This window comes from Chrysemys picta, chromosome 12 (genome assembly GCF_011386835.1).
Source record: "Chrysemys picta bellii isolate R12L10 chromosome 12, ASM1138683v2, whole genome shotgun sequence".
Taxonomy (NCBI): domain Eukaryota; kingdom Metazoa; phylum Chordata; order Testudines; family Emydidae; genus Chrysemys; species Chrysemys picta.
The window spans coordinates 32,827,257-32,846,000 of NC_088802.1; the positions used below are offsets into that span (position 1 = coordinate 32,827,257).

Sequence of the window (18,744 nt, forward strand, 5' to 3'; positions counted from 1 at the left end):
ACTATTTGAAAAAGGGAATGTCGGCCATCCAAATGTCTAGCTTGCTCCTTGGTCTTTGGGTGGTTCTCTTGGGCATCCTGGGGAATGGGACTTACTTTCATATTCAGAAACTCCACACAAAGGCACCAATCCTGCAAGCTGATCCACATGGACAGATGTCCTGTTGATGTCAAGGGAAAGGATAGTCCTGTGGTCAAGGTTTTGGATGGGGACTCTGCATATCTGGGGTCAGTTCTGGGCTATGTTACAGGCTCTTTCTGTGACTGTAAATAAGTCATGTGATTTCTCTGTCTCTCCAATACCTATTGGTAAAATTGAGATGATAATAGTCCCTTTCTCCCACTCCATCTATTTAGACTGTAAGGTCTTTGATGCAAGAACTGTCTCTCACTATCTATGCATATATATGTGTATATGTATCTATGTATATGAAGGTATGTAACCTATTGCTCAAATCAGCCTCTGTACCAGATGTAGTTAAAACACCACAACCCTCCTACTGTGGACACCGTCATACCAGTATAAAGGGGCTTATACCAGTATATCTGTCCCCATAAGGCAGAGGAATAAACTATATTGGCATAAGGCACTTTTATCCCAGTATAACTGCATCTAAACTAGAGCATGCACTAGTATATCAGTAAAAAAAAAAATCACACCCTGAACTGAAATAGTGATTAAGTTCTGAAATAGTACAAAGTTCTGTGTAGAGCCCGCCTAAGATAAATGTACATTCTTCTCAGGACATAACATCACTATACCCCACATTCATCTGGGAATTCTGCTCTGATTCCTGCTGGCTGCATTCATGCCTAGGTTTGCTGTGCTCTGATATTCCTTCTGCACCGTCCCTCCCCTGTCATTATAAACCATAACCTATTTGTCAAATTGTGCAATATATAAATATATAAAATATATAAATATATAAAACAAATTGGAATTTTGTCTGTTATCTTACTTCTCACAGGCGACAGTGCAGTACAGCCAGTCTCCAGCCTTGGCTTCGTTTTTAAATCTCAGTGAGATCTATGGACCCAGCCTAGTCTGAAGAAAATAGGCTCCATAGTCATCAAGTTGAAACTTTTTTTTTTTTAAGACAGACTGTTGGACTGCTTCAAAACTAGGAATGACTTACATTTGAGATCGAGCACCTCAAATGGGGATGGCCTGAAAGTCTAGACTATCTCAAACATGGGGGTGTCTCAAATGCCATCTAACCATAATTGTTCTTAACTTGAAATTGATATCTCTGTATAGTGAGCATATATAATGTCATGTTGTGAAATGCTATTAGACATGAATGACATTAGTAAGTGAGCTAAAAGAGCTTTGGAAGCCACATGAACATTTGCATCTGTTAATTCTATTTCAGGTATATTAAAATTGGAGACAAAGAATGTGAATATAACCCCAGTTTCCGTCTCATCCTCCACACAAAGCTAGCAAACCCCCATTACCAACCAGAGATGCAGGCACAGTGCACCCTGATCAACTTCACTGTAACTCGAGATGGCTTGGAAGACCAGCTGCTAGCAGCTGTAGTGAGCATGGAGCGGCCTGACCTGGAAGAACTCAAGGTAAGGCGCTGGTAGCAAACGCTGTAATTAAGGCACTATTGATAAACATTCAAAAATCATGAGTCAGGACCCAAAATCATGAGATTGGCGTTAAAATAATGAGATTTTAATAAAATAATAAATATTGGTTCTTTTTCTTTTCCTTCTGGGTTCAGAGCCACGTCTCCAGTTGCTAGGGCTTTAATTAAAATATCAAAATTGTGCAGTTTGCAATAAAATCATGAGAGCTGGCAATGCTGCTAAGGATGGAATTCAGTTATAACTCTTGCTCCTAACTTGCTAAAAAGTTCTCCTTTGGAGCTCAGACTTCACAGGCTTCAGTTTAAAGGTAACTTGTAAAAAAGCCTTCAGGAGATTCCACTCAGTCATTTTTCATTGATACGAGGTTTAATAAAACATACACACTGCAGAATATTATTGCCACACCTTTTCTCTCTTTTTTTTTAAAAGTTCTGCCCTCTTTGGGACAGCTTTGTGCTTTCTCCCTTTTCAGCCTGACAGGCCTCAGGAAATCTGGATGGCAAATTTTTGCAGGGGTGGCTTAACAGAAGGTAGTGTGTCTGCTGGGATAGCACCAAGGCCAAAGACTTAGTGGGTTCTAGTCCCACCTCTGCTACTAGTTTGCTCAGATGAGTCACTTCATCTCCTTGTGCCTTGCCCTCTATCTGTGAAATGGAGAAAATGATACTCACTTCCTTTTTAAAGTGCTCTGAGATCTGTGGCTGACAAGTGCTATGGAAGAGGTCTATACGATATAATTGTTATGTGTGTCCCAGGAAAACATGCCTCCCATCAGGCAATGAGGAAAGTCATGGGCATGAGAAAAATTTACCAAACATGCTGTTTTAGAGTCCTTTTGCAATTTTTCTGCATTCTGTAATATTTGGCAAATATTAAGCATTATTTTAAAAACTATTTTTAAAGTTGCCAGATATCGCCATTCCAATGTACACAAATATGCAGCTGTCCGTTGAACCCAATCTTTCTAAAAAAATGTCTCAAGTAAAAAAAAGAGCAGCAGCACAAATTTGAGCAATTCCTCCTTCGTCTCATTCTCCTCAGTCAAGGGGGTTTCAAAACCTAAGCAGGACCACTGAAATTCAAATATTTAAATGTATATAAGTCTAATTAAATGTATACCCCAAATAAAAAAATAGTAAGAGGACCAAAATAAAATGCTACCATGGCTAAACAGCAAAGTCAAAGAAGCAGTTAGAGGCAAAAAGGAGTTCTTTAAAAATTGGAAGCCAAATCCTACTGAGGAAAATACAAAGGAGTATAAACTCTGGCAAGTCAAGTGCAAAAGTGTAATTAGAGAGCCCCCCCCCCCCCCCAAAAAAAAAAAAACAATTTGAAGAGTAACTAGCAAAAGACTCAAACTAACAGCAAAAAAAAAAAATCAGAAGCAGGTAGTCTAGCAAACAATCAGTGGGGGCCACTGGACAATTGAGATGCTAAAGAAGCACTCAAGGCAGACAAGCTGTTGCAGAGAAGCTAAATTAATTCTTTGCATCCGTCTTCACTGCAGAGGATGTGAGAGAGATTCCCACACCTGAGCCATTCTTTTTAGGAGACAAATCCGAGGAATTGTCCTAGACTGAGGTGTCAAGAGAGGAGGTTTTGGACCAAATTGATAAATTAAACAGTATTAAGTAACCAGGATCAGATGGTATTCACCCAAGAGTTCTGAAGGAACTCAAATATGAAATTGCAGAACTACTAACTATGGTATGTAACCTACCACTTAAATCAGCTTCTGTACCAGATGACTGGAAGATAGCTAATGTAACCCAGTTTTTAAAAAAATGTTCCAGAGGCAATCCTGACAATTACAGGCCAGTAAGCATAACTTCAGTACCAGACAAATTGGTTGAAACTATAGTAAAGAACAGAATGATCAGAGACACAGATGAACATGATTTGTTGGGAAAGAGCCAACACCGCTTTTATAAAGGGAAGTTGTGCCTCACTAATCTATTAGAATTCTTTGAGGGGGTCAACAAACATGTGGACAAGGGTGATCCAGTGGATATAGTATACCTGGACTTTCAGAAAGTCTTTGACAAGGTCCCATACCAAAGGCTCTTAAACCAAAGTAAGCAGTCATGGCCTAAGAGGGAAGGCCCTCTCATGGATGGTTAAAAGATAGGAACCAAAGGGTAGAAATAAATGGTCAGTTTTCAGGAGAGAGGTAAATAGTGGTGTCCCCCAGGGATCTGAACTGGGACCAGTGCTGTTCAACATATTCTTAAATGATCTGGAAAAAGGGGTAAACAGTGACGTGGATGATACAAAATGACTCAAGATTGTTAAATCCAAATCTGACTGAAGAGTTACAAAGGGATCTCACAAAACTAGGTGACTGAGCAACAAAATGGCAGATGAAATTCAGTATTGATAAATGCAAAGTAATGCACTTTGGAAAACATAATCCCAACTATATATATACAAAATGATGGGGTCTAAATTAGCTCAAGAAAGAGACCTTGAAGTCACTGTGGATAGTTCTTTGAAAACATCCACTCAATGTGCAGCGGCAGTCAAAAAAGCTAAGAGAATGCTACGAACCATTAGGAAACTGATAGATAAGATAAAATATATCATAATGCCACTATATAAAGCCATGGTACTCCCAGAGCTTGAATACTGCATGGAGTTCTGGGTGCCCCATCTCAAATAAGATATATTAGAATCAGAAAAAGTATGGAGAATGGCAACAAAAATTATTAGGGGTAAGGAACAGCTTCCGTATGAGGAAAGATTAGAAAGACCGAGATTGTTCAGCTTGGAAAAGAGACAACGGAGGGGATGTGTGATAGAGCTCTATAAAATCATGACTTGTGTGGAGAAAGTGAATAGGGAAATGTTATTTACCCCTTCACATAACACTAGAATCAGGGGTCGCCCAATGAAATTAATAGGCAGCAGGTTTAAAACAAACAAAAGGAAGAACTTCTTCACACGTGTGACTAGCGTTGATGGGTGCCCAACTTGAGACACCTTGAAGGACATGATTTTCAGAGGCCAGCTGTTTAATTCTTTCTAAATATCAGGTTGGACATCGAAAATGGAGGCACCCAAAATCATTAGTCACTTTGAAATTCTTGGCCAAGATATTCAAAGGAAAAATCACATTAATGCAGTATTAAGGTTAAACAGTTAAATAAAATACCTTGGGCTCTACACAGGAGTAACAGGATGAAATTCTCTGGCCTATATAATACATGAGGTCCAGACTAGATGATCTAATCATCCCTTCTGGCCTTAAAATCTATGAATCCATGAAAAAGACAGGGCTTGCAGAAGTTAAGTTTCTAGAACAGAGTTAACTGGCCATACTGCACATCTTGCATATTTCATTATACATATTTAGCAATTTAGAAATATGTACTACTAAATGTTCACCTAAAACAGAAATAAAAAATATTACACATGTTCATTTCAGATCTGTAGGGGTTCTACCTTTTTTGTATTAATGACTTTTTAAAATATTTTAGCTGTCCAGCTTAATGATGCATTAGTTTTACATGCAATATTAAGGTTAAACAGTTAAATAAAAACCCTGTGTTGAGCCCAAAGTATAACAGGATGAAATTCTCTGGCTTTTGTAATGCAGGAGGAAACCAAGATAGCAGCAATGGTGTAGAAATGTGTAACCCACTGGTGTACTGTAAAGTGCAAGCCAATGCTATCCAGGTGGGGCTCTAACAAATCCATCTCCTGTGTACATTGGGCACAGAGAGGGGCCTGAAACACACTCTGGCCAGTGGGTTACAAATGCAGTCAACACACTCGTCTTCACTGGTTCATATAGGACTGGGTTGATGTAGGGTGCACCTGATTAACATAGTTGTGCCACTAACTAGGATGCATTCCACCCAGCTTCAAAGTCATTTCATTTTAATGAAATAATGACACAAAGGGAAAGGCAAATCCAATACACCGTGCAACTCTCAAATGCAATATTATGCTTTGGGGATTATTAGCTCAGTCGGATTCTGTGGTATTTACATCTCTGCTTTAAAAGAGAAGCTGCCTGTATTAGCGAGAGAGAAGTGAAAATGATGTGAATTAGGAGTCAGGTCTTTTTAAGCTCCTAGTGATTGAGGGGAGTGGATGCTTAAGGAGGAGGATTGGAAGGTAGCTCCTCAGCGCAGCTCCTAGACTGACCAGAAGGGGTCAGCGCTGTCAGAGCTGCCTCTGGCATGGGGAGTGAGGGCAGGTCTACACTAACCCCCCAATTCGAACTAAGGTACGCAACTTCAGCTACGTGAATAACGTAGCTGAAGTTCGAAGTACCTTAGTTCGAACTTACCTCGGTCCAGACGTGGCAGGCAGGCTCCCCCGTCGACTTCGCGTACTCCTCTCGCCGAGCTGGAGTACCGCAGTCGATCTCGAGCACTTCCAGGTTCGACTTATCTTGTCCAGACAAGACGCGATAAGTCGAACCCAGAAGTTCGATTTGCTTGCCGCCGAACTACCGGGTAAGTGTAGACCTACCCTGAGGGCTCAAGTCACAGGATTGCTAGGCTGGCTTTTGAATCAGGTTAAGTGAAAATGCATGTGGAGCATTTTAATGCTTGGGATGCCACAAACCTCTCTCCACTCCTCTGTTGGGAATTCATCTTCCATTGCTGGAGTTTCAGATAAGCACACAGGCCAGCATTTTCAAACTCAGATCCCTAATGTTAAATCTGCAGCTAGGCGCCTATGGAAAAGTGGCCTGATTTCCAATGTGAGCTGTGGGTGCTCAGCACTTCGGAAACCAAGGCACTTATTTGCTTTGAAACTTTTGGGCTCAAGTTCCAATGGAGGGGAAGAAAAATGTTAGTGAGTGCTCCACAGCTAAACTTCCAAGCACTTCTGCTGGCCACAGGGTGCACAAGACAAATCAAGCGGTTTATTTTGCAAAGTCAGGTCCTAATTTCTCAGGATATTTTCCCTGTGCTCGTTGGCCCCATTGCACTTGCTGCAGTCCCCAAGGGGGAAAGAGAGGGGCTGTATGCCTCCTCCATATCCCCACCCCATGCTTGGGCTTCTGGGGGCCAGTGTTAGGGCCAGGTCAGAGGCAACCGGTTGACACAGAGTGAGTTGCTCAGTATCAGGGCTGAAGGTCAGGGATCAGTCTGGGGCCAGGCCAGGTCCAAACCGCAGAGTCAGAGTCCGTTACCAAAGTGAGACTGTGAGGCGAGAACAGGGATGGGGCTGGGCCAGACTCTTTCACAGGGGTCAGCAGTGGTCTTAAGCCAGACATAGTAACCCATGATCAGAGTCGGGGGCCAAGCCTAGATTGAGCACAGGAATCATGGTGAGTCACAGCGAGGGGTGGTGAGCAGGGTCTGAGGCACACCAGAAGTCTGCATTATTCAAACAACTCCCAGAAATGGCTTCCTGATTTATATGGGAAGTGCCAGCAAATCAGGAAACCCCAGAGGGCTGTCACGCATGCCCCTTAGGGTGAGATTTCCTGCAGGGCATCTCAGTTCCTCTTGGTGGCAAGCCCATCTGGGCCCCTGGTGGTTATGGGGAAGCAATGCCTGCCTGAAACTCCACAGACCCCAACTGTAGTACCGTGGGCTCTTAGAGGCAATTTGGTCTCTTTTACAATTTAGAGTAACCTCAAAGCTGCTCTAATTTCCACCAGCAGTAACAGCCCCAGGTCACTGGAGCACAGTACCCTGAGGGCACATGCCAGAAGAATGTCCTCCTATCCCCCCTCCAATGTCCCGAGGGCTGGGGGAAGTCTTCTCCTGTGTCAAACATGTCCTTTGCCAACAGAATCCCCAGCTAACCAGTTAGGACTGTTTTGTGCTGTCCTAATCCAGCAGCCCAAAGAGACTGGATGTGTGTGTCAAGGATCTGACCCTTCTCCTCACAAGTCTACATAAACTTCTAAATCTGTGCACATCCCTTTAAAGTCTAAGGCCCTGCATGAGGCTCAAAATCAGTTGATTCAGCAAAAGAACGATCTGACTTGATCACTGAACATATTATTCGTGGGGGTGTAGAGATATTTTTTCCAGGTGTGTTTGGGTTAGAAATAAACACCAAGATGATTGCTGAACAAATTCCACTTCTTGGTAAAAGCTGGAGTATGCAAATAACAGCTAAATAGTTTTTAATTACTGCACATGTCAGGTGGGCAGCTGTTGAGCCCTCCCACGTCGCTCTGACAGAGCCAAGCAAAAAGACTCGGGGAACCTCCCAGCCTGCTTCACATTCTCAGAAAGAGAAATGAACAAGTGTCAGTGTGTGGAACATGATATCAAGTTATGAAAGCATCAACTTCATTGGCCTAAAGGGAAAAGAGTTTGACATTGCAACCAAAGAGTTAAGGCATTTCACTGAGCACAAACCTTACTGAGAGATGTTTGACTCTGAAAATCTGTGATCTCATTGGTTATTTAATATTTAAAGTTTATATACAATTTGCAGAGACAGCTTCATGGTATCTCTATTGCAAATCTATCAGTGATGACGTTTTATATAGTTTTGGAAAGGACAGCCATGTAAAATTAAAATAAAGCCATCGCGTTGGCACAACCTGGAGAAGCCAGGGAGTGTTCTATGAGTTTTTGTATATGGAATTTGTTCCCTTTAGCCACAGACAGACAGGTAATTTATCCCCATGTTACAAATATCCAATGTTGGGAGGCCACACTCACAATTAACCTTTTCAATGATGTCTGCCTATGCCAGGGTGCACGCTTTGTACCTATGCCTCTCTGAAATCTCTCATCAAAACTAAGGAGCTAGACAATCAGAGTGGAGGAAAAGGACCGTGAAACAAGAATGAAGCTGTTAATGATTGGCGCTGCTTTGCAAGGGTATAAACAGCACATCAGGACAGAGTGCCTGCAGCATCCTCAGATTGCATAATTATAAGTGGAGCCTGTAGCATTGCCTATAGTTAACATTGCTCAACACTTCCCATTGTAAGGCCCTGTTTCCAGCTGCTTCTAGCTTTGCCAAACTAACTGGTTGAGCTGACAGTTCCCGTGAATATTTCTGGAAAGTTTCAGCAAAAATAGTTCAGCTGCTTCTAAGAACAAAAGTAGGGGAAAATACATCGGTTTGTTGATGTTAATAAAGTTCTTACAGCCGTTTCAGTGTGCAGCTCAGGTGCTTTGAGCAAGAATTTGAAATTTGGCAAGGGAGTTGCCTGCATGTCAGGAATGTTCTTTTTACTGTTCCCATGTAGAACCACCCAGTTTGATTAAGATATAAGCCTTGGAACATCACAGTCTGCACATGCTCAGTAGAGACCTGTTATATTTGGCAGCTAAATTCCCTGAAGATTCCATCTGCACTGAGCACGCTCCAGCCCAGGGATGCAGGGACAGATGAGAAGTTGTTCACCGAGAGATTCACATCTGTATTCCACTCAGGTGTGGAGCCAGTGGTGTCCAGAGCCAGAGAGTTTCTCTGGGTCCCCTCCCAGGGCAATTTAAGAGAGATGCTATCCTGATCCCTCTTAGTTCCTTCTCACTGCCTGAGTCAGAGCTCACCATGTGGTTTACTTCAGAATTGCTATGCAGTTAGAGGGTCCTTTCCTATGTCTGTTTTTTTGTAGTTATAGCTCAGTAATAGTACCCACTAGTTAGTGATAGTTTAGATTGTTTCAGGATAGAGCCCAGTGGCATTTGTCACCAGGCTTCAAACACCGGCACTGCCCGTCATGTGGGGTCGCAATCCCAAATAGCAATCCCCACACACTGCCTTCTATTCCTCAGTGAGGGGCATACCAAAGAGAGGGGCAGTATCTATCATTCTTTTAAAAAGACAACACAGATCTCCAGAGACTTATGCCTCAAACAGCATCTCATGTAGCAAGCAATGTGACCTGCTTCAGTGCCAGGGCCTTTGGCCAATCATCCAACCCCACAACTAGCCTCTGAGGAACAGCAATCTCAGACAAGCCCTTGGACTCAGATTCCTTTCTGCAAAGAAGGGATCCTCAAGATGCTCTCCACAAAAGCGAACCCACAAAGTGGACAGGAACCATTCCAAGTCCCTAAGAGACTCCCTCTCTATGTGAAGGAGGAACTCCAAACATTGCCAGGATTCCTCAGGTGCCCAGGGTAGAGTCTGGCCTTTGTCCTGTGGCTCCCCGTACTGAGATGGGACCTTACTGGTATTATCCTGTCAACTCCAGCACTGTAACAGGGACAGTCAATGAGTTCAATACCAACAGACTCAACTCCAGTACCGGCCTTTTAGGTCCTTCTAATCCTGCAGGTTTTTCAAGTGGCATCTGACCTGCTTAGCCTTTCAATCCTGGGTTCCCTGATGGCACAAGACTCTTTAGTTGAGGATCTGCCTTCAGCCATTCTGGGTCTGTCCAGTTCTGTAACCTGGTACAGAATCCATGGATGATATAGGTATTGGCTTCCAAGTGAAGAGACAATAAAGATGCTTCCCTGGAACTGACTTTGGTTCCACCATTTGCCAGATTGGTACCATGCCTGACTTTGATTTCTGTGCCAATTGATCGTCCAGCACCTCCAGCTACAGCACTGATTCATTCATCTATTATGAGGCCAGCACCAACTTTTGAGATGCCCCTTCAACATCTCGGGGTGCATCTTGGGTACCAATCTTGGCATTGACGTTTCCATCTACCTCCGGGCTACAGACTCATCAGGACAACTGATGGCCCCTCCACTACATGCAACCTCTACAGAAAGTTCTTTGCATTTTAACTCAGAATCCTCCTCCTCATCATCATCTTCCCTTGCTACTCGAAACTCAGTAAGAGGCTCGAAGTTATCTGTGGAAAGGAATCATTGATACTGAGAATGGGATCATTCTGGTAAAAAACACAGGCCATCTTGGCTGAGTCCATACTGGCCTCCAATTCCATATTCATTGCCTGAATGGACCTACTGGAACCTTTGGTTGGAAGTGTCCTCGATTGTTGAGGGACCAGATCTTCAACCTGCTCCAGAGGATGTTGTCCCCAGTAAACCTCCCTCTGGAGCTGTTGGTTTCAGGGCAACACTCTCAGGCACTTTCTACTGACCCACCACAGCATCATCCTGAACCTGTGACCCAGGTTCCAGTGCTACTGTCTTCCTCTTTGCCTGATGACTCTTCAGTAACAGATTCCTCCTCTCTCATACCAGAGGACTTCAAGTTTTCCCAGGACCTTTTAAGAAGTATGACAGTAGCATTGGGCATTCAGGCTGAATATGTACAAGACAGTATGCATAAATTTCTGGTAGGGCTGTCAATTAATCGCAGTTAACGCATGTGATTAACTCAAAAAATTAATCGCAATTAATCGCAGTTTTAATTGCATGGTTAAACAATAGAAAACTAATTGAAATGTATTAAATATTTGTGGATGTTTTTCTACATTTTCAAATATATTGATTGCAATTACAACACAGAATTCAAAGTGTACACTGTTCACTTTATATTTTTATTACAAATATTTGCACTGTAAAAATGATAAAAGAAATAGTATTTTTCAAGTCCTCATACAAATACTGTAGTGCAACCTCTTTATCGTGAAAGTGCAACTTACAAATGTAGATTTTTTTGTTACATAACTGCATTAAGAAACAAAACAATATAAAACTTTAGCGCCTACAAGTCCACTCAGTCCTACTTCTTGTTCAGACAATTGCTAAGACAAACAAGTTTGGTTACATTTCATAGAATCATAGAATCATAGAATATCAGAGTTGGAAGGGACCTCAAGAGGTCATCTAGTCCAACCCCCTGCTCAAAGCAGGACCAATTCCCAGCTAAATCATCCCAGCCAGGGCTTTGTCAAGCCGGGCCTTAAAAACCTCCAAGGAAGGAGACTCCACCACCTCCCTAGGTAACGCATTCCAGTGTTTCACCACCCTCCTAGTGAAATAGTTTTTCCTGATATCCAACCTGGACCTCCCCCACCGCAACTTGAGACCATTGCTCCTTGTTCTGTCATCTGCCACCACTGAGAACAGCCAAGCTCCATCCTCTTTGGAACCCCCCTTCAGGTAGTTGAAGGCTGCTATCAAATCCCCCCTCATTCTTCTCTTCTGGAGACTAAACAATCCCAGTTCTCTCAGCCTCTCCTCATAAGTCATGTGCTCCAGACCCCTAATCATTTTTGTTGCCCTCCGCTGGACTCTTTCCAATTTTTCCACATCCTTCTTGTAGTGTAGGGCCCAAAACTGGACACAGTATTCCAGATGAGGCCTCACCAATGTCGAATAAAGGGGAACGATCACGTTCCTCGATCTGCTGGCAATGCCCCTACTTATACAGCCCAAAATGCCGTTAGCCTTCTTGGCAACAAGAGCACACTGTTGACTCATATCCAGCTTCTCGTCCACTGTGACCCCTAGGTCCTTTTCAGCAGAACTGCTACCTAGCCATTCGGTCCCTAGTCTGTAGCAGTGCATGGGATTCTTCCGTCCTAAGTGCAGGACTCTGCACTTGTCCTTGTTGAACCTCATCAGGTTTTTTTCGGCCCAATCCTCTAATTTGTCTAGGTCCCTCTGTATCCGATCCCTACCCTCTAGTGTATCTACCACGCCTCCTAGTTTAGTGTCATCTGCAAACTTACTGAGAGTGCAGTCCACACCATCCTCCAGATCATTAATAAAGATATTAAACAAAACCGGCCCCAGGACCGACCCTTGGGGCACTCCACTTGAAACCGGCTGCCAACTAGACATGGAGCCATTGATCACTACCCGTTGAGCCCGACGATCTAGCCAGCTTTCTATCCACCTTACAGTCCATTCATCCAGCCCATACTTCTTTAACTTGGTGGCAAGAATACTGTGGGAGACAGTATCAAAAGCTTTGCTAAAGTCAAGAAATAACACATCCACTGCTTTCCCCTCATCCACAGAGCCAGTTATCTCATCATAGAAGGCAATTAGGTTAGTCAGGCACGACTTCCCCTTCGTGAATCCATGCTGACTGTTCCTGATCACTTTCCTTTCCTCTAAATGCTTCATAATTGATTCCTTGAGGACCTGCTCCATAATTTTTCCAGGGACTGAGGTGAGGCTGACTGGCCTGTAGTTCCCCGGATCCTCCTTCTTCCCTTTTTTAAAGATGGGCACTACATTAGCCTTTTTCCAGTCATCTGGGACCTCCCCCGATCGCCATGAGTTTTCAAAAATAATGGCTAATGGCTCTGCAATCTCACCCGCCAACTCCTTTAGCACCCTCGGATGCAGCGCATCCGGCCCCATGGACTTGTGCACGTCCAGTTTTTCTAAATAGTCCCGAACCACTTCTTTCTCCACAGAGGGCTGGTCACCTTCTCCCCATGCTGTACTGCCCAGTGCAGCAATCTGGGAGCTGACCTTGTGCGTGAAGACAGAGGCAAAAAAATCATTGAGTACATTAGCTTTTTCCACATCCTCGGTCACTAGGTTGCCTCCCTCATTCAGTAAGGGGCCCACACTTTCCTTGATTTTCTTCTTGTTGCTAACATACCTGAAGAAACCCTTCTTGTTACTCTTAACATCTCTTGCTAACTGCAACTCCAAGTGTGATTTGGCCTTCCTGATTTCACTCCTGCACGCCTGAGCAATATTTTTATACTCCTCCCTGGTCATTTGTCCAATCTTCCACTTCTTATAAGCCTCTTTTTTGCGTTTAAGATCAGCAAGGATTTCACTGTTTAGCCAAGCTGGTCGCCTGCCATATTTACTATTCTTTCTACACATCGGGATGGTTTGTTCCTGCAACCTCAATAAGGATTCTTTAAAATACAGCCAGCTCTCCTGGACCCCTTTGCCCTTCATGTTATTCTCCCAGGGGATCCTGCCCATCTGTTCCCTGAGGGAGTCAAAGTCTGCTTTTCTGAAGTCCAGGGTCCATATTCTGCTGCTCTCCTTTCTTCCTTGTGTCAGGATCCTGAACTCGACCATCTCATGGTCACTGCCTCCCAGGTTCCCATCCACTTTTGCTTCCCCTACTAGTTCTTCCCTGTTTGTGAGCAGCAGGTCAAGAAAAGCTTTGCCCCTAGTTGGTTCCTCCAGCACTTGCACCAGGAAATTGTCCCCTACGCTTTCCAAAAATTTACGGGACATAATACTGCCTGCTTCTTATTTACAATGTCACATGAAAGTAAGAACAGGCATACACATGGCACTTTTGTAGTCGGCATTGCAAGGTATTTACATCCCAGATATGCTAAACATTCATATACCCTTCATGCTTTGGCCACCATTCCAGAGGACATGCTTCCATGCTGATGATGCTTGTTAAAAAAATAAAGTGTTAATTACATTTGTGACTGAACTCCTTGGGGGAGAATTGTATGTCTCCTGCTCTGTTTTACCTGCATTCTGCCATATATTTGATGTTATAGCCATTTTGGATGATGACTCAGCACATGTTCATTTCAAGAACACTTTCACTGCAGATTTGATAAAACACAAAGAAGGCACCAATATGAGATTTCTAAAGAAAGCTACAGCACTCGACTCAAGGTTTAAGAATTTGAAGTGCCTTCCAAAATCTGAGAGGGATGAGATGTGGAACCACGCTTTCAGAAGTCTTAAAAGAGCAAAACTCTGATGCAGAAACTACAAAACCCAAACAATCAAAAAAGAAAATCAAGCTTCTGTTGATGGCATCTGACTCATGATGATGAAAATGAACATGCATCGATCGGCACTACTTTGGATCATTATTGAGTAGAACCTGTCAACAGCCTGGATGAAAGTCCCCTGAAATATTGGTCGAAGCATGAAGGGACGTGAATCTTTAGCGCATCTGGCCCAAATATCTTGCAATGCCAGCTACAGCAGTGCAATGTGAATGCCTGTTCTCAGTTTGAGTTGACATAAACAAGAAGCGGGCAGCATTATCTGTTGTAAATATAAACAAATTCGTCTGAGCGATTAGGGAACAAGAAGTAGGACTGAGTGGACTTGTAGGCTCTAAAATGTTACATTGTTTTGTGTTTGAATGCAGGGTTGGTTTTTTTTACATAATTCTACATTTGTAAGTTCAATGTTCATGATAAAGAGATTTTACTACAGTACTTGTAATGGAAATTGAAAAATACTATTTATTTTGTTTTTTACAGTGCAAATATTTGTAATAAAAATAAAGAAAGTGAGCAGTATACTTAGTATTCTGTGTTATAATTGAAATCAATATATTTGAAAATGTAGAAAACATCCAAAAATATTGAAATGAATTGTATTCTATTATTTATCAGCGTGATTAATCGCACAATTAATCACAATGTTTTTTAAATCATTCAATTATTCGTGATTAATTTTTTTAGTTGCTTGACAGCCCTAGTTTCTGGACATCTTACAATCATCCTGGGAGGCTTGCTCTCCCAATAAATGAAGCGCTTTTGGAGCCCACAATAACTTGGTGGAATACATTGGCTTCCATAGCTCCCACTGCTAAGCATACTGAAAAACACTTCCATGTTTCTATTCATGGCTGTGAGTGTTTTTATTCCTACTCACCTCCCAACACCCTGGTGGTCACTGCTGCCAATTAAAGATCTTGTCAGGGCAGGTACAAGTCTACACGCAAGGAAAAGAGTTCAAAAGACTTGATTTGTTGGGAGAAAGATTTATTCGACTCTGTTATTACAGATGCACATAGCTAATCAACCAGTGCTTCTGCTGAAGTATGATTTTCTAAATTGGCCTCATCAAAATTTGTTAATAAACTCCCTGAGGATGCATGAAATGAGTTAAAAACCTTTCTTGTAGAGGCTCATCAAAAGTCACTCCAGCTGGTGCTTGACATCACAGATGTTTCCTCCAGAGTCATGCCTTCTGCAATAGCAATGAAAAGGGCCTCATGGCTGCTGAACTCTGGTATAGTCCCAGACATTCTGCAGGCTTTAAAGGACCTGTCTTGATGGTCACTCCCTTTTTTACGATAAGATTGATGAGACCTTAAAGTAATTCAAAGATTCCAGAGCTACAATATGACCATTAGGAGTCTATCCTCCAGTCACTAAAAGGTGGCAGTACAGACCTCAAGAGCAGCAGCAACAACAGTGGTATGGTCAGCTGTTCTACAGGCAACCAACATACCCTGCTAGACAATGTAACTTCTCTAGGAAAAGACAAAAGTTTCAGAGTTCTGTGTGGTGGTTGTGTCACAACCTCACATTTAGTCTTAGCCTAGTTTATTGTACATAGTTAGTTAGTTGTTAATAGATAGTGTTAGTGTTCCCCAGTGATGCCCGTACCAGGGTTTAAACATTGCCCTTCATGCAGAGGGGTGATCCCCAACGTGACTCCCACATGCAGTGCTTGCTTTGCCTCGGTGAGGCTGACCTTAAAGAGTGTCGTTCGATCTGTATATTGCTTAAGAAGCAAACTCAAATAGCATGGAATCTTTGCCTCAAGCAGCATCTGCTTGAACAAGCCATGTGGCCTGATCTGGCCTCCAGGTGTCCGATGACTCCAGTACTGACAATGGTGAAGCCGTACCGACTGTATCCTCACTGCTAGTCCAGGACTTGCACCTCGGCACTGCACTAAGATGCTCCCCTCCCCATGGTGGGCACAGAGCTGGTACCGGAATTGGTGAGGGGAACCATGGCAGCAAGAGCCTCTTTGGCCCTGCTGCATTCAATGCTACAGGTGCTCCCATGGTGGTTCTCATCACCCTCAACATCGACTCCTGCATGCTTGGAACTGATGATACCGCCTTTATCGGGGGCACCAATTCCTGCCTCGCACTGGATAATGGATGAATTGGACCACCTATTGGCTCCCTCTGCCCATATTACTGAGATCCCGGGGCTCTGATTCCCAGTCAGTCTCGTCATCCTCCCACTCCACATCACCTGATGAACTCCGCAGGACGCCAATGGATCAGTATGGCTCCCAGAGTTGGTGTGTGCCCTGTGGTTGGTACAGAAATCCCTGGGCTTGGTCTCTCCTGGTCACCAATGCCCTACTCATGTCAGTGGCCTCCTTGGACTCAGTGGGATGCGCCTTTCTTGTGGAGATCCCGCTCTTCATCCCATTCAAAGCTGAAGTCACTCACCAGGTCAACGATGGTGGCTTTGCATCAGTCATAAGTCCAGGTATTGGCTGTCTTCCTTCCCACAATGCTGCCAGAGTCCTCCCTTCCAGGTATATCTTCCCAGAATTGAGAGCCAGTTTTGGCTCAGACAAGACCTTTGTCCTCATCACCAGATGATGCCATGTTGCCTGGTTCATTCTCCCCTGCTATTCTGCAGGACTTCAAGGCATACCAGGAGCTTTAACACTATATAGCCACATCTCCTCAAGCCCACAAGAGTCCTGTGGAGTACACTGGCCTTGCTACCACCAGTGGCTAAGTGCATGGAAAAGCCCTACTTTTTTCCTGTGTAGGGCATTGAGGTGTTCTATTCCCACCCAGCCCAAATTCCCTGATTGTAATGGTGGTAAACAACATGGCTTGGCAGGGTAGGTTAAAGTCTACCTCCAAGCATAGGGACTCCAAGTGATTGGATCTTCTGGACCAGAAGATCTATAGACCTCATTGTCCCTGCAGATGAGGATCACAAATCAACAAGCTTTGTTGTCCAAGTGTGATTTTCTCAACTGGTCAGCTGTATCTAAATTCGAGAACCAGTTGCCCAAGGCCTTGTTTGAGTCATTCCAGGCATTCATTGAGACACAGATACGTTTACGGACCATTATGCTATTATCACATCTTCCAGAGCAGACGCAGGCCTTGGAAGGGTGGTCCTGCAATCTCCATTACAGTAGACTCTGAGCCCTGCCTCCAGACTGGGGTACTGCTTGTGAGTCATCTAATAGAATGCATGTCCTCATCTACTCGAAGAAGAACCATAGTTATAGTAAGTAACCATTCCTTTCAGCCATGCTGATGACCCATTTGGGTGTCAGTGTGATTCCACATGATGGAATTTCTGCACTTTCAGTTTCCCTTTATAAAAGTTTTTGGGTGTATTTTTTAGGTTATATTAAAAAAATAATAATGTCATAAAATCATAGATTCATAGACTCCAAGGCCAGAAGGGACCATTGTAATCATCAGCTCTGACTTCTGATACAGCCCACAGAATTTTCCTGAAATAATTTCTAGAGCAGATATTTTAGAAAACATTTAAGCTTGATTTAAAAAGCATGAGTGATGGACAATCCACCACGCCCCTTGGTAAATTGTTCTAATGATTAATTATTCCCACTGTTAAAAATGTATGCCTTATTTGCAATCTGAATTTGTCTATCTTCAACTTTCGGCCATTGGATCATGTTAGATCTTTCTCTGCTAGATTGAAGAGCCCATTATCAAATATTTGTTCCCCATGTAAGTACTGACAGACTGTAATCAAGTCACTCCCTAACTTTCTCTTTGTTAAGTTAAATAGATTGAGCGCCTCGAAATTATCACGTTAGGGCAAACCCTCTTCTAATCCTTTAATTGCTCTAATGAATTATCAGATAATTCAAGCACTCAAAAACTAGGAACCCCCCAGTATGCAGATATGTATGCATTTTGATACAGTCTTGAATTACATGCGCACATGCTATTTTTCCACAGGATCTCTTGCCCCACTCAGTGTGCAGGATGGAACATGCTCTCTGAGTGAGCAGTTATGCAATATTTTGTTGTATCCTCCTTGTTCCCTGTGTGGCCCCAGGCCTCATTTATTGCACATTATTCAAACCCTGCTCTCGATACAGAACTATTAATTTCCTCTTGGACATTCCATTTAATTTAGCTTTTTGTGTGTAATCCTATTAAGAAAAAGATCAAAATTATTCAAAAACTGGTGGAAAATAATTGAAAAATGTAGATAAACTGTTACATGCAGATAAAAAGGTCCAAGTCACTGATTCAGAATGACCTAGAATGCTCTACTTGCAGTGTATTGGACTAGCCTGGCACCATTAGCTGATTCATTACTATTCATTACTGTTAAGAGGCACAAAGTCGAGAGATAATAGTTCTGCCATTGTCTCTAAAGATTGTGATAGAAGAAAACGAGTAAGGCAGTACAATTCCCGAACTACTAGATTAGACTGGGTACTTATGAACTTCATGGGTGGGATTAGGAGAAAGTTTAATTCTAAAATTAGTAACCCTAAAAGGCTTGTTTATTTTTTATTTATAGTAGGTGTAGTTGAGGAGGGCAGTCAGAGTCACGTTACTGCTCCATTCTCTTCTTCACCAGAGCAGGCTATGTGAAGGTCAGATATGT

The 18,744-nt window shown here is 43.0% G+C and overlaps 1 protein-coding gene across 1 annotated transcript in view; it reads left to right on the plus strand.

Moving 5' to 3' along the window:
* DNAH9 (dynein axonemal heavy chain 9) overlaps positions 1-18,744 on the plus strand; it is a 405,383-nt gene that overhangs the window by 253,865 nt on the left and 132,774 nt on the right. Inside the window, exon 55 of the mRNA XM_065563307.1 lies at positions 1,373-1,577. Coding sequence (XP_065419379.1) covers positions 1,373-1,577 — 205 coding nt within the window. The remainder of the gene's footprint in view (positions 1-1,372; positions 1,578-18,744) is intronic.